General features: G+C 40.7%; 1 protein-coding gene across 3 annotated transcripts in view; it reads left to right on the forward strand.

The window, feature by feature from the left end:
• The window catches only part of LOC140194974 (protein unc-13 homolog B-like), a 520,982-nt gene that overhangs the window by 170,013 nt on the left and 326,528 nt on the right, over nucleotides 1–24,441 (forward strand). For all 3 annotated transcript variants that reach the window (XM_072252479.1, XM_072252480.1, XM_072252481.1), the window contains exon 3: nucleotides 7,686–7,785. In XM_072252479.1, the coding sequence (XP_072108580.1) occupies nucleotides 7,686–7,785 (100 nt within the window). The remainder of the gene's footprint in view (nucleotides 1–7,685; nucleotides 7,786–24,441) is intronic.

The following is a 24,441-nucleotide window of genomic DNA, read 5'->3' on the forward strand; positions in this document are numbered from 1 at the left end:
TTTTATGAAGTGTTTTGGGCTGAACCTATTTCACCAACTTCGTGTGTGTAATCAATATCATTTATGTTTTAATAATCAAAGGTGATCTTGAATTATCTTTGTAATTGCATGATTGGTTCTGCAACAAGTTTCACTCTTCAAATATATACCTACAAAGTAATATCTTAAAGCTGCATATACAAACGTAATTACAAGAATCATCACAAAGTGACTAAAGCTTGCAGCACTCGTGACATTTGAGGGGCAAAATGTAATATTGGACTGAGAAATGTGTTTGTTCTTTAATGATGGACTCAAGCTGAGTGTTAATGTCAGATTGTGAAGTGGGAACATCTGAAAAGTAAGGGATTATAGAATTAGAAAATAGGTTTACACAGAGAGGCCAAAATATTTCACTCTGCATGCACCTTTTCGCATAGCAGCATTGTTAGTCCCACCCTCCTGCTCAGTCTTCATAAACTTGCAGTTTTTTCACATGTAATTTATCAATTAGCTTTGATAGAGTTACTATATATAACCCTTTCATAAAATGCATTGTGAATCATAATCACCTGCTGCAAAAAAAAACTCATACTGTCGCCAGTTCTTGCCATAAAACTGCCGTGTGATCAATGACTTTGTTTTTAGATATTGGAAATCTTGGTCAAACTCCTTTTATAATTTTAAATATTACTATCAATTCTTCTTTTAGCCTTTTCTATTCCACAAACTACCTCAGTTTCTCCAACTTATTCATAAAACTGTGATTTTTTTTCTTGTGAATCAGGCTAGTAATTCTGTACACTTGTGTTCTCTGCAAAGCCAGGACGTAATCTTCATTTTAACTGTAACATTAAAGATGATTGTTGATACCTTCAAATTCTTTGTAATACAGGAACACATACAGGCACCGAGACTGCTGTTGATTGAAGAATGCTTTTGGTTTCATAAGCGGAATCAAAACGAAGAGGAGTCCAATTCAGCTTGTATGGCTGAATTGAAGAATTTGTCCAAGCATTGTCAGTTCAGTGATGGGCTTAATGATGCACTGAGAGATCACTTAGTTTGTGGAATCTTACAAGAGAGCATTCAAAACTGTTACAAACTGAAGCACAACTTGCATTTAAAAGAGCAGTTGTAATCATTGTATCAATTGAAACCGCATCCAGAGACACAATAGTGTTGCTCTCAGGAATGAAAGTGAGCACGAACAAAATTGCAACGCTAGGCAGAGACCAGCCTGGCCAAACTAATTATGTTACCATTGTGGCAAGGGCTCACATACCAAACCAATGCAAGTTTAAAGACAAACCTTGGAGAAAATGCAACAAATTAGGACACATTAAGAGAGTATGTTGGGCAGACAAAATAAATGGACTGCACAGGGAAGAGAAAAAGATAAAAAGTCAAATTGCAGTTTCAAAAATAAAGCACTAATCTGTATGCTGTTGAAAAGTCTAATGATGTTGAGAGCGGCACAGGACTGAGTAGCCTTGAGATCTGCAAAGTGAAGGCTAACAAGAGATAAGCAATATAGCTTACACCAGAAGTGAACAGCAAGTTAATTCAAATGAACTTGGACACTGGTTTGGCTGTTCCAGTCATTCCAGAAGATGACTTTGAATGGCATTCCAAAGATAATGAACTGAAGCCTGCAGATATCCAACTAAGAACTTATATTGAAGAAAAGATAACTGCTGTGGAAATGACACTTGTAACAGTGAAATACAACAACTGACAAGCCACATTGGTCTTGTATGTGGTAAAAACAAGAGGACAAGCATTGTGGAGGCATGATTAGCTGAGACAACTACAACTTGATCCATCCACCATTTGCATGCCACAGAGTCAACTGGAAGTGAATTAAGAAAGGTACTCAGTGACACACCAGTGTTCGAGGATGGCACTGGAAAACTCAAACATATCAAGGGCAAAATAGTTTTAAATGACAAAGCCATGTCATGTTATATTAAGTCCTTCCAGATCCTTATACCATCCGTGATAAAGTAGCCAGTGAGTTAGATCGCGTGGACCTTTCCAAGGTTGAGTGGATCTCAGGAATAACATCAGTCACCTCAGTAGCTAAGAAAGATGGGTCTGTCAGAATCCGTGGTGATTTTAACCTCAACAACCCAGAACTGTAAGTAGATCAATACTCTCTGCGCAATTTAGAGGATATTTTATCAAATCTTTCTGGAGGGAAACACTTAAGCAAATTAGACTCAACTGAGTCCTACCTACAGATGGAGATGGAAGAAGAGTCCAAAGTGTTTCTCACCATAAGCACTCACGAAGTGATTTCTTGCTACAGTGGCCTTATTTTTGGAGTAGCATCTGCACCTGAACTCTAGCAGAAAGTTATAGATTAGGTGCTGCAAGGCTGCCTGGGCAATCAGTGGTACTGATCATCGTTATCAGTGGGAATGGCAAGGAACATCGCCAAAGTCTCAGGACAGTGTTAAAAAGATTACAAGATTATGGGTTCAGGGCACGATGTCACAAGTGTGAGTTTGTTAATCCAAGCATCATTTCCTATGGTCACACCATTCATGAACACAAGAATTACACAAGTGTGCTGAGAAAATTCAAGCAATGGTGGATGCCTCAAAGTCAAAGGGTGTGACACAATTGTGGTATCTTTAAGGATTTGTCATTTATTATGACAGATTCCTGCCAAACTTGGCTACTTAACTCCATCCCTTGAACTCATTACTACAGATGGGGAATAAATGGTAATGGACAAAGCAGTGTGAGGTGGCTTTCCAAAAGGCAAATGAATTGGTGATGTCAGACACTGTACTCACACATTATGATACACATTGTTCAGTGAAGCTTGTGTGTAATACCTCGCCTTATGGTATAGGTACAGTCATGTCACATTTTATGAGTAATGGAAGTGAACGCCCCATAGTCTTTGCATCACAATTCCTTAATGCTGCAGAGAAAAATTGCGCACGGATTAACAGAGCGGCCTTGAGACAGGTGTGGTATGTAAAGCATGTAAAATGATGCCTTTTTTCAGTCCACAGAGGGGTGTTCCACTGACAGCAGCACCATGATATAGAGATGGGCTCTGTTTCTTGGAGGATACTCAAGAGGATAACTAAACATGGAAATGCAGATGAATTGTCCTGTTTACCCTTAGAAAAGGAAATAACTGGAACATTTATAAAGAAGATAATCCTCTTGAAGTATTCTCCCCAATGCAAATTGAATGCCTCCCTATTACAGCAGAGGTGCTCCAAAGGGAAGCCAGAAGCCACCCCACACTGTTTCAGGTCTACATGGCAACCCAAAGTGGCTGGAATGTGTATCAGAAATTCCAGTTCCACCATTCTCACCACCCCTGGGATGAGCTGCTTTTGACGGGGGTTGCCTAAGTGGCGATTGAGAGTTGTTGTACCATTCAAGCTGACAGCTTAACTGTTGGAGGAGCTACCTGCTGGTAATCTAGGCATGGTCACCTGGGATAGATCAGCAGATCAAGTAGCTTTCCTAGCACTTGTTGGGATGCCAACACATCAGGAAGATGCCAAGACCAGTGCCTCTCCATTCCTGGGAATGGCCTGCATTGCCCTGGCAGAGGATTCATGTGGATTTTGCAGACTATTCATGGACAGAAGTTTCTTGATTGTAGTGGATACAGCTACAAAAATGTCCAGAAGTGTTCCCAGTAGCCTCCACTACAGCCTCACGCTTTTGATGTGTTGAAAAGCCTCTTCTCAAGGACTGATGTTTCATAACACTTAGTCTTTGACAATGGAGCAGTTTGTTGTGGAACAGTTTCATTCATCCCTGAAAATTAATGGACCAAGATATATTATGACTGTACCCTATCACCCAACTACAAATGGTTTATTGGAAAGGCTTGTTCAGAGTGTAAAGAATGCACTGTGTACAATGTCAGTAAAACATACTACACTAAATCAGAAACACACTAATTTTCTCTTTGCATATCGCAATGGAGCGCACTCCACAACCATCAACTCAACAGCTGTGCTGTTCTTGGATCATCCTCAATTCCAACCACAAAAAAAAACAAATTTTCGTGCCATTTGTGAGTGATAATAAACCTGACTCTGATGTGGGTATCTACTGTGGATAGCGAGGGGAATCATGGCTGGGGACAGGGGAAGGATGAGGGGAGGGAGCAGAAAGCACCAGAGAGACATTCTGTAATGATCAATAAGCCAATTGTTTGGAATCAAAAGACCTTGCCTGGTGTCTCGGGGCCGGGTGTGTCTTCACCTGCGCTGTTCCCCTGCCACTGGTACCCCTTCTCTGACACCCATCCCACCCCTGCCACAGTGCTTCACTCTCACCATATCCAACATCCTTTGCTCCCATTAGATTTACAAACTCGCTCTCTGCTTCATGTTGACAAATGCAGTACTGTGCAAAAGTCTTAGGTACCCAAGCTATATATGTGCCAAAGACTTTTGCACAGTACTCTGTATATGTAACTAGAGAGCAATATGTTACACATTTGAAATGACATACACTCTATATTGAGTTGGAATTTACAGCTAAGCAGGGAGGAATGTAGTGTATTTTATAGTTCAGTAATATTTGTGTTATATTGAAAATACAGCAATTGATTATGCATTCTTTGTTTACATATTTCATCATGGAGTATATGTAAGAAATGCATGAACAACATGTGTCATTACCCCACGACGTAATATGTGAGCACCTTACTAAGAAAAACTAAGTAGACAAGCATCCCAGCTCTTGGGTTTTTCTTTCAATTAGTTTTTGGAGTTACAAAGCATAGCACAAGGGGCATTGTGTGTAAAAGTAAGGAAGTAAGGGGGATTTGGGGGTTGATGTGTCTGATCTGTTTTGTTTGTTTTTTTTTGAGCGGGAGGAGGGATTTGGGGGTCAATGTGCCTGATCCATTTTGTTCGGTTTTTTTGAGTGGGAGGAGGGATTTGGAGGTCGATGTACCTATTCCGTTTTTGTTCGTTTTTTTTGTGGGGAGGTGGGATTTGGGGGTTGATGATCATGCTATCTTTCTTTTCTTTCTTGGATTCATGGACCTGGAGAATTGAAGAATTTCAGAGTTGTATGCTATGATAATAAATGAACCTTTGAACCTCTGAAATTTTCATGTACCTTTCCAGGGCACTAATGCAGCCGAACGTAGTATATTGCATACAGTCGTGAATTGTGACATTCAAGAAAGGTTTTGCTTGTATTAGACAAAAGGTTTTGAAGGTTTATTAGGTTAATTCTTGGATAGGAGGGGTTGCCATAGCTGTATGAAGAGAGGTTCAGCAAATTATTTTTATGCTTTTTGGAGGGTGAATTTATGTTTTCTTCTGGTGGAGTATTGAGAAATAGGGAGCACAGTTTCTGAGTAAGAAGTTTACCATTTCAGATGGACATTGGGAGGAAAGTGATTTCACAGAGGACCATGTATCTTTGTGGGAGTGGTGTAGTTGAATGCATTCAAAGTATATACAGGTGTCCCCTGCTTTTCGAATGTTCGCTTTATGAAACCACACTGTTACGAAAGACCTACATTAGTACCCTGTTTTCGCTTTCAGAATGTGTTTGCATTGTTACGAAGAAAGGCAGCGCGCGATGAAAAATCAGCGTGCGCCCCGAGCAGCTGCGCTGCCCCAGATTCGGAATGGCATTGCTTTAACACGTTGCACTGAGCAGCCATTAGTGAGATGAGTTCTAAGGTGTCGGAAAAGCCTGAAAGCGTAAGGGTGTTACTCTTAGTGTAAAACTAGACATAATTAAGTGTTTCGATTGTGGTGAACGAAGCAAGGACAAAGTGAGTTTGGTTTGTGGAAGTTGACGAAGATGATGTTGAAGAGGTTTTGGCATCCCATGACCAAGAACTGATAGATGAAGAGCTGATGCAATTGGGAGAGGAAAGGATAACAATCGAAACCGAATGCAGAAAGTGAAGCAACTGCGTGAGGTTTTCACTGCAATGATAAAGTACGACTTTAATTTTGAAAGGGTACGTAGATTTAGGGGATATTTGCAGGATGGTTTGAGTGCTTACAAATAACTGTATGATAGAAAAATGCGTGAGGCTCAGCAGTCAAGCAAGCCTTCCACATCAGCCACAGCAGACGACAAACCTCGACCTTCGACATCGAGGCGGGCAGTCATAGGAGAAGATGAGCTGCTTGCCCTGATCGACGATGAGATGACATCCCCGTGTCCCATCACCCCAACACCTGGGCCCCAGGCAGATACTGTACCGATTCGTGAAGAACGCAGCGGTAGCCGGGAGGCACACAGCACGTCTTTAAGAAAAAAGCCGAAATAAACATGCTAACTAATTAGGTGCCGCCTAGCACATAATTGTCGGCCCAGACGATGCAATCGGCAATCGCCTCTGGTCTGCTCTGTCATTTACGTGCTGGGCAGCACCTAATTAATTAGCAAGTTTATTTCGGCTTTTTTCTTAAAGATGTGCTGGGTGCCTCCCGGCTACCGCTGCGTTCTTCGTGGCAATGTATTAGGTCGGCGGCCTGGAGGTTGGGGGCCACTGCACCACCCAGCCTGTGATGACTCAGTCTAACACACCATCATCAGTGTGCTCGGTGCTGTTTTCCCAATTCTGGTAAGTGATACTACACTGTACATACATTATTTCTACTTTATATAGGCTGTGTATTTTTACGTGTTATTTGGTAGATTTGGCAGCTTCATAGTTTAAAGGTTACTGGAGAGCGCGTTTATGCCAACAGCGCTTGCGTGAGATTTTCTCCCAAGAGCGCTTGTGTGAGATTTTCACTACGGAGATCTGTGCAGGCAATCGGTGTAGAGAAGTATTTCTACTTTATATAGACTGTGTATTTATCATATCATTCCTGCTTTTACTATGTGTTACTATTATTTTAGGTTTTATGTGTTATTTGGCATGATTTGGTAGGTTATTTTTGGGTCTGCGAACGCTCACAAAATTTTCCCATATAAATAAATGGTAATTGCTTCCTCGCGTTACGACATTTCGTCTGACGAACCGTTTCATAGGAACGCTCTACCTTCGGATGGCGGGGGAAACCTGTAATACATATAAATATGGGAGAGTTAAGCGATATGAGGAGAGTGTGGAAAAGTAGTGTAGAAACCAAGATGAGATCAACGTAACCTTTCTGAATGGGTCTGATGTGGTGTACTGTTGGTCCTGTTTCCTAAGTTCTTAAGATCTGCTCTGAGAGGTACCCTCTCTCTCTTCTCCTCTTGGCATCTCAGGAGGTTGGTTAGCAAACTGGACATCCAAATGTGAGAAATAGTGGATTCTAGGATTTCCAGGAACCCACTTGTCTGAAATCCTCGACTTTGATTGTTATCTGAAGACATGGTGGCCTCACCTCTGTTTGACTTTGTAGCCTCTTCAAGCCATTACTGTCTGTGATTTCCAATTCTGGCAGCTTGGGTATTTTCTTCACTTGCTTTACTCTTAGTGTTTCTCTCTGCATTTACTGACAAATTTCTGCTCTAAACCATGTTGTATCTCTAACTCACTTAAGACTTCTAAAACGCACATTTGCTTGTCTTCCAAATTTTGTTTGATGGCAATATTTTGTAAATGGCTGGCTTATGAAAAATGGCCAATGTTATATTAATGTAAATTATTTGTTGTGATAAAATACCTGCTGGATGTGAAATTAAAATTAAGCTGTTAAAACTTGTATCTGTGCACTTGTATAAAAGAGTCTTTTCTGTTTTGACAGATAAATTTAACACTTATGTAACACTGAAAGTACAGAATGTAAAAAGCACTACAATAGCAGTACGAGGGGACCAGCCTTGCTGGGAGCAGGACTTCATGTTGTAAGTACTGATTTACATTTCAGTTTTGACTTATTTTGGGCAGGCCTTATCCAAATGTGAGAAAGAGTGGATTCTAGGATATCCGCGAACACACTTGTTTGAATTCCAAGACATGGATTGTTATGTTAAGAATGGGGGTGGGCTGATGGTGGCAGAGTTAAGAATGGGTACTTATAAATCTTTTGCAATTAACTTATTTTAAAATGCACAAGAAGTGCAGTAAAAATAAACTGTTGAACACAAATATGATGAATTGCTCCCATGATTCTTAACAATGTCATATTTATGTAAAAAAATTCCTTGAGAATATATGTCACTGATAAATTTAGAGCCTGATAATTGCCCGCCAGATGGTAGACTTTGAAGATTACTTTCCTCAATAATCTGGGTCTTAATTTTGAAAACTGAGGACCATGTTCTGAATTGTAACTTAAAACAATTAACATCTTTTTAATTAACTTAGGAATGACAATGCTTGTTGTTTCCTGTTTAAAATGGTGAAATAGTAATATGCCTACAGTTTTACATTACTCAGTTTAATAATTGTTGCAGATCTTGTCCTTTTCCATGGAGTGACAGATGTAGTTGTGAGCCTATTACATCTGTCACAGTGCGGTGTGTTGCTTTGGAAACGGGGTTGGAAATGTAGAAAGCTATAAACTGCTAAGCACCTGCAAAACAACATGGCAGCATAATTTCAGCTTCATTTGTTTTTGAATACATTTCCTAATGCTTTGGTTATTTTTAATAAAAAAATACTTTACTGCAAGAAGTGCTGGTTTATGCCTGATTCCCAAATATAGATTTCTTAATAATGTAACTTGTTGATCTTGACACTTTATCTTAGCTCCCAGAAAATATCATTGGGAAGCAATCATTGAATTCCCTATGTTTTTATTCCTTAAAATCTGTGTTTTGGCATAAAAGCTGAGACTGGGAATTTGGTATATGAAGACAGGCAACCATCCCGAATCTGTGATAGTGTTTTGGGACAGTACTGATGAGTTGCTTGTATAGTTTAAAAGCAAATTTGCATCCCTGCAAATTAATTAGCTCATTAATTGCAAATGTAAACCATAGATAAATTATTTATATGGCATATTATTTAATTTGGAAAATGCACTATTGTTTTCTGGAAGTCTCCACTGGGAATTTCACAATCAGCTATTTTAGGAAATTCTAGCTTTGCTGCAATTGGCTTGTGCATTGATACCAAAGTGGCTTGTTAGATGAGCAGCTTGACATAGTCCCATCAAAAATGCTAATTTTTTTTCATTATGCTCCAAGTAAAATGTGCAGAAGGAATGAACAGGTTATACTAATTTATTTGGCAATGTTTCTGTTTTATTTTAATGAGTGGAACTGAGTGTGTAAGCAACTGAGCATCACTTCTTTGGCTTGGTTGAGAAGCCTTCTTTCCTCCAACACCAAGTCAACATTTGACTTTCCTACTAAAGGTGAGAATTCATTCTACCTGATTTATTCCAACATCCGTGGTACTTACAAGGTTGCTCCCACCTTGGGTACTCTGACCAAGTTCAGATTCAAGTTTAATTGTCATTCAACCATACACATGTGTACAACTAAACAAAACAGTGTTCCTCCGAGGCCAAAATACAAAACACAGTACATACAGTTACACACAGCATATATTGTTATGATAGCACATAAATGACAAAAAATAATATTAGTACAAGCCCCTGAGTGATATGGCCTGTAGATTGATAGTGCATGGACGTTGTCCTGGAGCCCCTTTTCCGCAAGAACAAATATGTAACAGTTCCTCATCTCGCTTTGGTTCAGCAGGTGAAAGCAAAACAGTTTGTCTCAGGCTGGGTCAGCTGCAGGTAATCCAGTTTGTCTTCTGGGGGTGAACATTAGAGAGCAGCACAGATAGGAGGGGCCAGCATATCTATTCTGCGAATTCCTGCACACAGACCACTGATGAAAGGAGTCGCACTGTTCAAAGGGAGATAAAGACCTGGTCAGAAGGAGCAGCCTCAGCTTTACAGGACCGTTTTGAAAACACAGAATGGAGCATGTACGGGGAGACGGCTACCTATCACATTAGTACTGATGAATATGTGGGATCTCTGACTAGCTATATAGAGAAATGCACTGAGGACATCACTGTTATTAAACACATCTCTGTGAGGGCAAATCAGAAACCACGGTTGACAGCAGTGGTCCTGGCACTACTGAGAGATTGGCATGCTGCTTTCAGTTTGGGGAATAAAACAGCTCTTAGGTCAGCAACTGCTGCACTTTATGACACCAATAGGATGGCAGAACGGGATTATTTATAGAGAATTTACAGTCATTTCTGTGACACCAGAGACACGGGGCATGTGTGGCAGGCATTCAGACCATAACAGACTGGACTTCTAGTCTGTGCCTGATGGGCTGAATGTTTTTAATGCATGGTTTGACGCACAAAATGATGTGCTGGCGAGGAAGGCCTCTTCTTCCTCTAAGGAGCAGGCATTCTGTCTGGACACAGCTGGTGTGAGGAAGACCCTAGCCAGTGTCAACCAAGTAAAGCTATGGGGCCTGATGACGTACCTGGTTGTGTGCTAGGAGACTGTGCAGCCCAGTTAACAGAGGTTCTAATGATATCTTCAACATCTCTTTGGAACAATCCATTGTTCTTGCATGCTTCAAGGCAGCCACCATCATTCCTGTGCTCAAGAAGGCAACAGTAACTTGCCTTAATGACTACTGTGTTGGCTGCAGCATCTCCAGCTCCATCACACAAGCACCCAGGGCTGACTCATGACCATACTGCTAAATCTAGCTCAAACTGAATCATCAAGTTTGCTACTGACACAGCAGTGATTGGCCTCATCAATAATGACAATGACATTGCATACAGGAAGGAGTTAGAGTGGTTTGTAGAATGCTGCAGGCACAATAACTTGAGTTTCAATGTGGACAAGCCGAAAGAGATGATTGTGGATTTTAGGAAGGTGAAGGCTGACCACTCCTTACTGTGCATAAGGTGGAGAGAGTTAGAGAACCAAGTTTCTAGGAGTACACATAATGGACGATCTCACCTGGTCCCTCAACACCACCTCTTTAATCAAGAAAGGACAGCAGCATATCCATTCCCTAAGTAAATTGAGACGAGCAAGCCCCTCCCACCCCCCCCACCATTGAGAGTGTCCTGACTAGCTGCATCACTGTCTGACGTGGGATTTGCAAGGCATCTGACTCCAAGACCTTACAAAGGATTGCAAGGAATGAAGAACGGGGTCTCTCTTCCACCCATCCAAGATATTTATCAGGAGCACTGTGTACGCAGGGTCCTCAGCATTGTCGAAGATCCCTCTCATTTGTCCCCTGAACTGGGTACCACCACCCAGATCTCATCACATATGAAGTCCCAGTGGCATTTGTATACAGTGCCTATAAAAAGTATTCACCCCCCTTGGAAGTTTTCATGTTTTATTGTTTTACAACATTGAATCACAGCGGATTTATTTTGGATTTTTTTTGACACTGATCAACAGAAAAAGACTTTTGTGATAAAGTGAAAAAAGATCTCTAAATCAACTACAAATATATAAAACAAAATAATTGATTGCACAATATTCACCCCCTTTAATGTGACACAGCAAATCATCACTGGTGCAGCCATTTGGTTTTAAAGTCACATAATTAATTAAATGGAGATCAAATGGTGGTGGCTGCATCATGCTGTGGGGATGCTTCACTGCAGCAGGCCCTGAAAGGCTTGTGAATGTAGAGGGTAAAATGAATGCAGCAAAATACCGGGAAATCCTGGAGGAAAAGGGGGTCCTGAAGGGGGTGAGTAATTATGCAATCAATTATTTTGTGTTTAATGATTTTAATAAATTTAGACCAATTTGGAGAAATTTGTTCTTAGTTTGACAAGAAAGAATCTTTTCTGTTGATCAATGTCAAAAAAGTAAGGTGAAAATAGATAACAGACCACTGGAAAATGATGCTGGAGAGGTAGTAATGGGGTACAAGGAAATAGCTGACAAACTGAATAAGTATTTTGCATCACTTTTCACTGTGGAAGACACTAGTAGTATGCTGGAGGTTCGAGAGTGTCGGGGCAGAAGTGTGTGAAGTTATCATTACTAGGGAAAGGTTCTTGGGAAATTGGAGGGCCTGAAGGTAGATAAGTCACCTGGATCAGATGGTATATACCCCAGCGTTCTGAAAGAGGTGACTAAAGAGATTGTGGAGGCATTAGTAATGATCTTTCAAAAATCAATTGATTCTGGCATGGTTCTGGAGGACTGGAAATTACAATAGTCACTCCACTCTCCAGAAAGGGAGAGAGGTAGAAGAAAGGATATTATAGGCTAGTTAGTCTGACCTTAGTGTTTGGGAAGATGTTGGAGTTCTTTGTTAAGAGTGTGGTTTTGAGGTATTTGGAGGCACATGATAAAATAAGCTGTAGTTTGCATGGTTGCCTGACAAATCTGTTGAAATTTTTTGAAGAAATAACAAGCAGGATAGACAAAGGATATTTGGTGGATGTTGTGTACTTGGATTTTCAGAATGCCTTTGACAAGGTGCAAAACATGAGGCTGCTTAATGGAGTATAGCTCATGGTATTTCTGTAAAGATACTTGCATGCATAGAGCATTGGCTGATCGGCAGGAGGCAAAGAGTGGGAATAAAGAGAGCATTTACTTGTTGGCTGCAGGTGACTAGTAGTGTTCCACAGGATCCTGTGTTGGACCTGCTTCTTTTAAAGTTGTATGTCAGTGATTTAGATGATGAAATTGATTGCTTTGTGGCCATGTTTGCAGATGATATGAAGAAAGGTGGAGGGGCAGGTAGTTTTGAGGAAGTAAAGAAGCTACAGAAGGTCTCATATAGATTAGGAGATTGGGAAGCAAAGTGGCAGATGGAATACAGTGTTGGAAAGTGTATGGCCTTGCACTTTGGTAGAAGAAATGAAAGTGTAGACTATTTTCTAAGTGGAGAGAAAATTTAAAACTCTAAGGTGCAAAGGGACTTTGGAGTCCTTGTGCAGGATTCCCTAAAAGTTAATTTGCAAGTTGAGTAGGTGGTGAGAAAGGCAAATTTGATGTTAGCGTTCATTTTGAGAGGACTAAACTTTTAAAAGCAAGGATGTTACGTTGAAGCTTTATCAAGCAGTGGTGAGGCCTCACTTGGAGTACTGTGAGCGGGTTTGGGACCCTCATCTAGGAAAGGATGTGCTGACTTTGGAGAGGATTCAACTGAGGTTCATGAAAATGATTCCAAGATTGAAAGGCTTGTCATAGGGAGAGCATTTGATGGCTCTGGGCCTTTATTCACTATAATTCAGGAGAATAAGGGGTGACCTCATTGAAACCTATTGAATGTTGAAAGGCCTCGAAAGAGTGGATATGGAGAGGATGGTTCCTATGGCGAGTAAGTCTAGGACCAGAGGACACAGTCCCGGAATAGGGGGTCGTCCTTTTAGAACCAAGATGAGGAGGAATTTCTTTAGCCAGAGAATGGTGAATCTGTGGAATTCGTTGCCACATGCGGTTCTGGAGGCCAGGTCATTGGGTATATTTAAGGCAGAGGTTGATAGAGTCTTGATTGGTCAAGGCATGAGGGGATATGGGGAGAAGGCAGGAGATTGGGGCTGAGAGGGCAAATGGATTAGCCCTGATGAAATTGCGGAGCAGACTAGATGGCTTAGGTGGCCTAATTTTGTTCCTATATCTTATGGACTTACGGCCTTGTGTAGAAAGTGGCACTGAGGGAAAGTCAGTCATGATCTTTTTGGAATGATAATGCAGGTGCGAAGGACCAATTGACTCTATCTTGCTTGGATATCTTTTATTCTTAATGAAATATAGGTTGACAATATAACAACATTGTCATGCTGAGTTAAAGAGGGTCTTCAAAATGTGGAAAATTAATTACAAAGGAAGTAATAGAATGTGCTTTGTCTCTTGCAAATATGTTCCAAATGAGAAGGATCTTGGTAGAGAAGGTTTTGAGTGAGGGCTGATAGGAATTTATATGTATTGGTATCAGATCTGTATTAGTATGCAGGAGAAAATAGTCTGTCTTCATGAAGCATATTCAGGGGGAGAAGGTGAAGGTAAATCCTTGTATAAGTATTATAGTCGTAGAATAATACAGCACATAAACAGGCCCTTTGGCCCACCTAGTCTATGCTGAGCTGTTATTCTGCCTAATCCCATTGGCCTGCACCAGCACCATTGCCCTCCATACCCTCACATCCATTTACTTAGCCAAACTTCTCTTAAATGTTGAAATTGAACCTGTATCCACCAATTCCACTGCAGCTTACTCCACACTCTCACCACTCTCTGAGTGAAGAAGTTTCCCCTTAAATATTTCACCTTTCCCCTTAACCCCTGACTTTTAGTTCTTGTCTCACCAACCTCAGTGGAAAGTCTGCTTGCATATACCCATCGTAATTTTGTATAACTCTCAAATCTCCCCTCATTCTCCGACTCTCCAGGGAATAAATTCCTAACTTATTCAACCTTTCCCTATAATAATCTCCACAATCTGTTAAATCCTCAGAGATACAAATAACTTTTAAATCACTGATGTGATAACAATGTCAAGTTTTTGATTTTTTTTTTCAGTCACAACTCCCAAAGTTACGCATTATTGAACAAGTTAATTCGCATAAATTTTTGTATCTCTTGCACTGAAGTACTGTTTTAATATTTCTAATCTAATTTGGTCCAGAAAATATTTCAAAGATTTGAAAATTGTTTCTGAAGATTAACTATATTCAGTCTTAATCTGTCATCTGCTGTCTGGCCCTGTTCTTAATTCCCTAAAAATCTTTAAATTTTGCTGTTTTGCTATTATTGCTGATGGACATAAGAGACTACAAACACTGGAATTTGGAGAAATAAACAATCTGTTGGAGAAACCGCTGAGTTCCTCCAGCAGACTGTTGCTGTCTGAGGTTCTTGTTAAAATTGAAAACACTGTTTACAATGAAAGACTATTTCCTATCTAGATTTCTTTGCAGGTTCAGGTTTGCAAAGGCAGTAATCGTGGGAATATGTATTCTGCTCAGAGAAGACTCTCAGATGTGGTTAAAGTAGGTAAATCATGTGGTACAGACAGGATGCATTTGAGGCTACTGATGGAAGTAGGAAGAAAATTGTGGAGGCCCTGCTTAAACTATTTCAAACAGTTATAGATCTGGAGTGATGCTAGAGGATTGAAAAATTTGAAATGCTTCATCCTTTGTTCAAAAATTCGATAGGGATTAAACCTGGTGACTACAAGTTAGTAAGTTTACCCTTAGGAGTGGTGACATTATTAACAGACACTTGGAATAAGTGTACGTGTGTTTATGAGGATAGACAAAGACAAATTGTGTCTTAAAGAGATTTTGAAGTCATAACACCAAGAGTTCTTGAGAGAAACATGGTTGTGAAAGTATAATGTGTTTGATTGTACCACATAAAAAGCTTATCCTCAAGATTAAATTATGCAAAATAAAAGGGATCGTGGCAGAATGGGAAATAATTGGCTAAGAACCAGGAAACAGAAGTAGTGAAAGACTATGTTTAGGATGGGAGGGAAAAGTACAGTGTTATTCCCAGGAAAAACACCAAAGCTTTTCTTCATATGTGATTTTTGACAGATTGTATAGGGCAAAATTTCCGTTTCTGCAGATGATGCAATACTTAGGCGTGTGACGAGGATAATAATAGATTCCAAGGATGTAGAAGTAAGTTACTGGAATGTGCACGAATATTACTGTTTGCCACTTATCCACATGGCTATTGCATTCTTGGAGAACTCTTTAATAGGTTTGTCAAAGAAATGTTGTTTGTGTTGTGACTTTTATGGATTCCAATCTTTCAGCATTCAAAAACTCAAAAGATAACGTTTAACTTTAAGGTATTCCTATGGTGATATCTCTTGCTTTCAGTCTTGATCAATCGTATAAGCCTTACAAATATTTGCTATATAAAGGTAAACATTTTATTCCATTTAAATGCTTGTGTTGTTTTTTTGCAGCGTTTTCATACATCTGGCAAGTATTTTTTCTGTCTCTTAATGTAATTCAGGTTGATCACAAGAGTAGTGAAATATTAAATATCAGCCATTTTCTCCCTTGCAAGTTAGTTGGCTAAATATAGTAGCTTCTCAATGGGAATGTTTTTTGTCAATTTACGAGAATTAGACATAAAAGAAGTGTCTGAACAGATTAGAGTGTTACAAACTATGCAAACTAGGGTCTTGTAATAGCTTTGGGCTATTTTTGTCATCCCAGTAAGACTCCTCTCATTAGTTAAGCTACCCTCTTTCCAGAGATAACATGTGATGAGAAGCACTGAGGTGCAGTTGAGTTTAAAGAATGCTCAGCATTTGAGGTAAAGGCATCATCAGCTAATTCAGAGCTCATTGATGTAGAATGGAAGCAACTTATCATGGATCCTGAGGAGCTTCCTCAGATGAACTGGGACATCGTATTGATTTGAAGCAACACAAAGTAGCTGGGAGAGCTCAAAGCCTCAGGCAGTGTGTCTGGAGGGAAATGGAAAGTTGACATTTTGGGTAAGACCCTTCATTGGACCTCATTTTATTGATTCTATAGGTTTTGGAACTTTCTGGCTTTAATCAGTCTGCAAAATGCTCAGTGCTATTATTATTCATTGTGGATTTCCTAAAATTGTGGACTGGTTTGTCACTGATGAATCATGTAGCTATTTCATCTACTACCTGGGGGAACCATGGCACAATGTTAAATTACTAGACTAGTAAGCTGGAGGGCTGTGTTTTAGAAGGGGAAAAAATCAGTAAATTTAAAAACTCATTACAGCAGCAATGTAATTTAAATCTAGTAAATTAAATAACCTGTAATTGAGAAGCTGATATTAGTAATGGTGGCATAAAGTTTTATTTGGTTTACTAATGTCTGTCACCCCTTGCCCAGTCTGTCATTTATGTGATTCCAGACCATTAGCAATGTTGTTAATTCTTAATTGACTTGTGAAATAGCCTGGCAAAACTTTTAGTTACACTGCATTAAAACAGATAACAAGTTAAAACTGAATGGACTGAGTGCATAGATTAGATATTGAATTTGGATATGGCAAGTCACACCCAATCAAATCAATCTGGGACCTGGTGTCTGAAGCAGGAGAGCTATTTATTAAACAAGCTAAACAAACCTGTGGCATAGTCACACTAGCACAATCATTCTTTACAACTGATGTCCCAGGGTCTGCCAAGATCCCTGGGAATAGACTCTGCCACTGTCATGGCAGACCTGTGAAAGAAGGTGGTACAGTTCATGTGTACACTGTGTTGAAAGTCTTTCAGTCTCTCTCACTACTGAGTCTCCAGTCTGCATTTCTTTGTATTCTTTTCCCACAAACCTAATTGCAAGTGCATTTACTGTTTGCCTCGATACACTATGTTGCGATGTTCCATATTTTCATTCTCTGGGTATAAGCACTTGGTCTGTATTTTTTTTGAATGTTCTAATGATTACCTCATAATTCTGAGCTTTAGATTTTTGATTCATCCATTAAGGAAATAACTTGCCTTCCCTTATGGCATCTCCTGCCCACATATTGAGATAATGAAGATTTTTGAATGAAGTGAGAAAGCTGGGATATTTGTTTACTGGTTTTACACACTAGAACCTTGGAATAACAGTACTGTTATGGCAGCTGAATATAAGTAACTTTAATGAACTAATCTAGAATTTATATTAAATAGGTAACATTTCAAAGGTCTGAGATAGTGTCAGGGTTTCTTGATAAATCTGTGGGACATAATTATCATGAAACTAACAGATTGTCATAAGAAAAACCCATCTGTTTTATTAATAGGTTTTGGACGGAATTAAAAGCAAAGGTCAAATAGGTTGTATACTATTGTTCCATCTGTACTGGAGCTAAATTTACTCAGGGCTGAGATAATATATCTGTGGATGTGTGAGGATGTAGGGATGGTACTCGAAGCTCAAACCATGATCTGATTGAATGGTGGCGCAGGCTCAAGGGACCATATGACCTATTTCTTGGCTTAATCCTGCTTCCATTTTGATCCGCTCTCTTATTTCTCCTTTAAATTAACTAACACTTGATTTAAGTATGTTAAATAAAGTGCAGCGCTAAAGCACTTTAGTGAATGAAAAACAAATGATAAAAAATACCTGGTGGGCAGTATCATTGGAGCATGGTGCAAGCCTGGACATGGGGCTGATAAGTGCCCTTTTAATGTGCAAGCTCCATAGAAAAGTAATTTAGCATCTGTTTTAATACATAATTGCCAAAGTACTGTTCACCCTTGTGTAGTTTATAATTTTTGAGGTCATTTGCAAGTATATTCTTGTTATCAGTAGCATGACACTTGTTACTGCAGATAGAAAATAGAGTAATAGTATACAACCTATTTGACCTTTGCTTTTAACTCTCATTGAATCAAGGAGCTGATCGTGTAGCCTGCTCATGTGCGGATTAAAGGATTTCCACTGGGGCATTGTTTGTTGTTTTGGCTGTGGACTCTTTCATAATTGTTTGTATATTGCATTTTTATCTACAGACTTCATCATCTGAGGTCACAGTATTTTTCTGTATTTTGCATGAGTGCAAGGTACTGCATTCACCAGCTCCTTGATGATCATAAAGTCATAAAAAATGATGCCTCAAAGAAGCTCATTTGCTCCATTAGGTTAGTGCTGGTCAATAAAGGAGCTCTTCAGCCTAATCCCACCTTTTAGCATGCTGTCTGCAGCTCTGAAAGTCATGGTTCTTCAAGTACACATCCAAATACTTTGTAAGTTTGAATGTCTCTACCAAGTTTGATTGGTCAGGGCACAAAGGGATACAGGGAAAAGGCAAGACATTGAGGCTGAGAGGAAAATTGGATCAGCCATGATGAAATGGCGGAGCAGACTTGATGGGCCAAATGGCCTACTTCAGCTCTATATCTCATGGTTGCAGTTCTCTGTTGTGGCATGGTAATATATCAATCCTCATTTATCATCATTGGGTAAAATCTGGAACTGCTCACCTGAGAACAATGCAAGAGACTGGCTTGTGACCACTTTCCCAAGGGCATTTAGGGATTGTAACTAAGCAGTAGAGCTCCTAAATTTTACTGATAAAACAGTAGGACTCATTCCTTGGTTGTGTTCTGACTCTTTATTCTTAATTGGCATTATATGACAGCAGTCTATAATATCAGTGTAAGACTGTATGTGCTTGCTTAACCCAGGCCAGAACTTCCACATTTTTCAAAACCCTATCTTTGGAACATTTTATGAAGGGAGAAATGCAAATGTAAACACAAAATCTTTAGTTTCTTTAGGTGATTAATTTCTTTCAGGTGATCAAGTTGATTATACAACTCTCTAAAATGTATTGCACGTTATATTGCAACAGATTTGCAACTGTGTCAAATTTGTGTATAATCAGTTGTATCGATGTGACCTAGTTTTGATGTTATTAGATTGGTTCAGTTCTTGCGAAACATTTTTATTACCACTGTCTCCAGTTCATGATTTTAATTTCCTGTATTTTGAATTTTCAGACAATTAATCTGAGATAAGAGAGTCTGCATTATGTATTTTTCTCTCTGTTTATAATTCATAAACTGTACTATTACATCAGAGATGAATGTGGCCCAAATTAAATTTCTGACTTGAAGTTTGTGGGATTATGCTGTACTGGTGACCCTAATATAAGGAAATGGTTTACATGTATGAACATAATACATTAAACAATGCTTCACTTTTATGTTCATTTAGTAACCAAGGAAGTAAGCTACACTGCTATTCAACTGCAACTCCTCATCATCAACAAATTAAAAATATTAATAGTTGATGTACTGTATATACATAGAACTGTACAGCATAGGAACAGACCCTTCAGCCCACAATATTGTGATGAACCAAATAAATCAGTAATCAAATGGCCAGCTAAACCAATCCCTTAAGGCTACACAACACCCAAATCCTTCCTTTTCCCTCACATTCATGTACCTATCTCAATGGCTCTTCAAAGTCCCTAATGTTTCTGACTCTACCACTACGCCAGGCAGTGTATTCCAGGCACCCACTACTGTGAGTTTTTGGGGAAAAAACCCTGCTCCACACATCTCCTTTGAAATTACTCCCTCTCACCTTAAATGCATGCTCTCTGGTATTAGACTTTTCAACCCTGGGGAAAAAGGTGCTGTCTATCATAGTCTCAGAAACCTCTATTAGATCTCCCTTCAGCCTCCGCTGCTCCAGAGAAAACAACCCAAATTTGTCCAACCTCTTTTGAGAGCACATGCCCTCTAATTCAGGTAGCATACTGGTAAACCTCCACTGCACCCTCTCCAAAGCTCTAATATCCCTCCGATAATGGGGCAACCAAAACTGTATGCAATAGTTCAGACACGAACTAGCTCGTATTTTATCAAGCTGCCACATAAGTTCCTGATTGTTGAACTCATTGCCTCGACTAGTAAAAAGTAATCATGCTATATGCGGCCTTGATCACTCTATCAACCTATGTAGTCACCTGCAGGGAGCTATGGAACATCCAATGAAGGGAAAAATGCAAGTGTAAACATAAAATCTTTAGTTTCTTTAGGTGATTAATTTCTTTCAGGTGATCAAGTTGATTATACGACTCTCTAAAATGTATTGCACATTATATTATAACAGATTTGCAACTGTGTTAAATTTGTGTATAATCAGTTGTATTGATGTGACCTAGTTTTGATGTTATTGAATTGGTTCAGTTCTTGTGAAACATTTGCTCCCTCTGCTCATCAATTCTGTTAAGGGTCTTACAGTGTACTGACTCTTTACATTTGACCCACTAAGATGCAACACTTCACATTTGTCCGGGTTAAACTCCATTTCTCCGCTCATACCTGCAACTGTTCTATATCCCGGTGAATTCTTTGCCAGTTATCCACATCTTCTAACACCACCAATTTTCATATCATCTGCAAACTTACTAAACCAGTCATCTACACTTTCATCCAAATACTTTATACAAGTTGCAAACAGCAGAGATCCCAGTACAGAACCCTGCAGAGCACCACTAGTATCAGACCTCTGCCTAGAATAAGTTCCTTCGACCTCTATCCTCTGTCTTCTATGGGCAAGCCAGTTCTGAATCCAAAAGCCAATTCACCATGGATTTCATGCATCTTATCTTCTGGATGAGCCTCCCATGAGGGAACTTGTCAAACGCCTTACTAAAATTCATGTGAACAACATCCACAGCTCTGCCTTCGTCAATCACCCTCATCAGCTCAGCAAAAAACTCAGGCAAGCTAGTATGACATGACTTGTCCCAAACAAAGCTATGCTGGTTCTCCCTAATTAAGGCCATGGTTTTCCAAATGTTCGTAAATTCTATCCTTGAGAATTCTCTACAGTAACTTCCATACCACTGACGTGAGTCTCACCGTTCTGTAGTTTACATGATTATCCTTGGATTCCCTTCTTGAATAATGGAACAGCATTTGCTCCTCTCCAGTCCTCTGGGATCTCGTCTGTGACTAGAGATGGCATGAAGATATTGGTCAAGGCACCAGCAATCTCTTCCCTTGCCACTCTCAATAACCTTGGGTATATCCCGATATACCTTGGTGATTTAGCCACCTTAATGCTCTTTAAGAGACCCCATACTACCTTACCTCCTCCTTGACTTTGAAATGCCAAAGGATATTAATACTTTCGGCACTGATTTCCTATCCTTCACTTCCTTTTCCTTGGTAAATACTGATGTAAGTTACTCATCAAGGACCTCACCCACTGTCCAGTTCGGGGGAGGGGGAGATGAGGGGGTGGTGGCGGGTGGCTTATTATGATTGTCGAAAGTTGCTTCTGTCGTGATTGGTTAGTTTAGAAACTGCAGTTGGTCCTCCATTGGTTAGTTGCCTGAAATCCATTTTCAAATATCTCAGGTTTGTAGAAAGCACATGTAGGAGGTGCTCTTTCTCTCCCTTTGTTTAAGGCAAGCAGTGCACATACCCATTGGGAAGGTATGCTCTGTGTGTGCTTTTAGCTATTTTTGTTGAATGTATGTTCCGACAAGAACTGTCCTTTGATATTCAAATAACAAGCCATGGGTGACAAAGGACATAAGGACATCCTGAATGCTAAAAAGAGGGTGTTTAGAGATGGAAATAGGGAGGAGCTGAGGGCAATACAGAGAGACCTGAAAACCAGGATCAGGGAGGCTAAAGACAGGTACAGGAGGAAGCTTGAGTGGAAACTCCAGCAGAACAACATGAGAGAGATCTGGAGTGGGATGAGTACCATCACTGGGTTCCGGCAAACTAGCAACAGAGGAGCTGAAGGCAGTGTGGACAGGACCAATGAACTTAACTTGTTCTTTAACAGATTTGACATTGTGGCCCCTGCCCATCCCCCACACGAGCCATCTGTTGACAGCCCCGAGCCAACACATATTCCACTCTCCCCTCCTACCCCTCCTCACAGTCCCCCTCCCTGCTCTCTTGACTATACCCCTTCCCCACACGAAAACACCACAGTGGGCTTTACAGCTGAACAAGTGAGAAGACAGCTGAAATGTCTCAACCCAAGCAAGGCTGCAGGACCGGATGATGTCGGTACCAGGGTGCTCAAAGCCTGTGCCCCTCAGCTATGTGGAGTACTTCGCCATGTATTCAACCTGAGCCTGAGGCTCCGGAGGGTTCCTCTACTGTGGAAGACGTCCTGCCCCGTCCCTGTGCCGAAGACGCAGCACCCCAGCAGCCTCAATGACTACAGACTGGTGGCATTGACCTCCCACATCATGAAGACCCTGGAGAGACTTGTTCTGGAGCTGCGCTGGCCTATGGTCAGGCCACACGTAGATCCCCTCCAGTTTGCCTACCAGCCCCGACTAGGAGTTGAGGATGCCATCGTCTACCTGCTGAACCGTGTCTACGGCCACCTGAGCAAGCCAGCGAGCACTGTGAAGGTCATGTTTTTTGACTTCTCCAGTGCGTTCAACACCATCTGCCCTGCTCTGCTGGGGGAGAAGCTGACAGCGATGCAGGTGGATGCTTCCCTGGTGTCATGGATTCTTGATTACCTGACTGGCAGACCACAGTACGTGTGCTTGCAACACTGTGTGTCTGACAGAGTGATCAGCAGCACTGGGGCTCCACAGGGGACTGTCTTGTCTCCCTTTCTCTTCACCATTTACACCTCGGACTTCAACTACTGCACAGAGTCTTGTCATCTTCAGAAGTTTTCGGATGACTCTGCCGTAAGGGAAATGAGGCTGAGTACAGGGCTACGGTAGGAAACTTTGTCACATGGTGTGAGCAGAATTATCTGCAGCTTAATGTGAAAAAGACTAAGGAGCTGGTGGTAGACCTGAGGAGAGCTAAGGTACTGGTGACCCCTGTTTCCATCCAGGGGGTCAGTGTGGACATGGTGGAGGATTACAAATACCTGGGGATACGAATCGACAATAAACTGGACTGGTCAAAGAACACTGAAGCTGTCTACAAGAAGGGTCAGAGCTGTCACTGATTCCTGAGGAGACTGAGGTCCTTTAACATCTGCCGGATGATGCTGAGGATGTTCTACGAGTCTGTGGTGGCCAGTGCTATCATGTTTGCTGTTGTGTGCTGGGACAGCAGGCTGAGGGTAGCAGACACCAACAGAATCAACAAACTCATTCGTAAGGCCAGTGATGTTGTGGGGATGGAACTGGACTCTCTCACGGTGGTGTCTGAAAAGAGGATGCTGTCTAAGTTGCATGCCATCTTGGACAATGTCTCCCATCCACTACATAATGTACTGGGTGGGCACAGGAGTACATTCAGCCAGAGACTTATTCCACTGAGATGCAACATAGAGCGTCATAGGAAATCATTCCTGCCTGTGGCCATCAAACTTTGCAACTCCTCCCTTGGAGGGTCAGACACCCTGAGCTAATAGGCTGGTCCTGGACTTATTTCATAATTTACTGGCATAATTTACATATTACTATTTAACTATTTATGGATTTATTACTATTTATTATTTATAGTGCAACTGTAACGAAAACCAATTTCCCCCGGGATCAATAAAGTATGACTATCACTATGACTATGACTATGTTTGCTGAGTATTCAGCTTTGTAGTGTCTGTAACTCAGTGAACATGAATGTTTGGTAGCATTTTTACTGTATGTAAATAAATAATAACCTGTGGTCCACTTCCCAGCCACTGTTGGGAGGCCTGTATGTAATTGCCATCAATGTCCTTTTACCTCGCAGTTTCTTAACTCAACTCACAAGGATTCAACATTTTCTGATCCTATGTCATATCTTTCTACTGATTTGATGCCATTCTTTACCAGTAGAGCCACACTACCTCCTCTGCTTACCTTCCTGTCCCTCTGATATCACATGTAACATTGGACATTCAGCTCTCAACTACAAACATCCTTCAGCATGATTCGGTGATGGCCACAACATCATACCTGGCAATAAGTAATAGTACAACAAGATCATCCACCTTATTTCTTATGTTGTTGTTGTTGTTCGTCCATCGTTGACGTCGATGAGGACCTCGACACCATTATGATGGTGTCGAGACTAGCGCGCGATTTGGATTTAAGTGAGGGAGAGTTGCGCAGCGTCAGCCTCACTCTCTCTTCCCAATTCCCATCTGGATCCAGTGGCAAGACAGAGTCTACACGGCTGGAAATG

This window comes from Mobula birostris, chromosome 3 (genome assembly GCF_030028105.1).
Source record: "Mobula birostris isolate sMobBir1 chromosome 3, sMobBir1.hap1, whole genome shotgun sequence".
NCBI classification, from domain to species: domain Eukaryota; kingdom Metazoa; phylum Chordata; class Chondrichthyes; order Myliobatiformes; family Myliobatidae; genus Mobula; species Mobula birostris.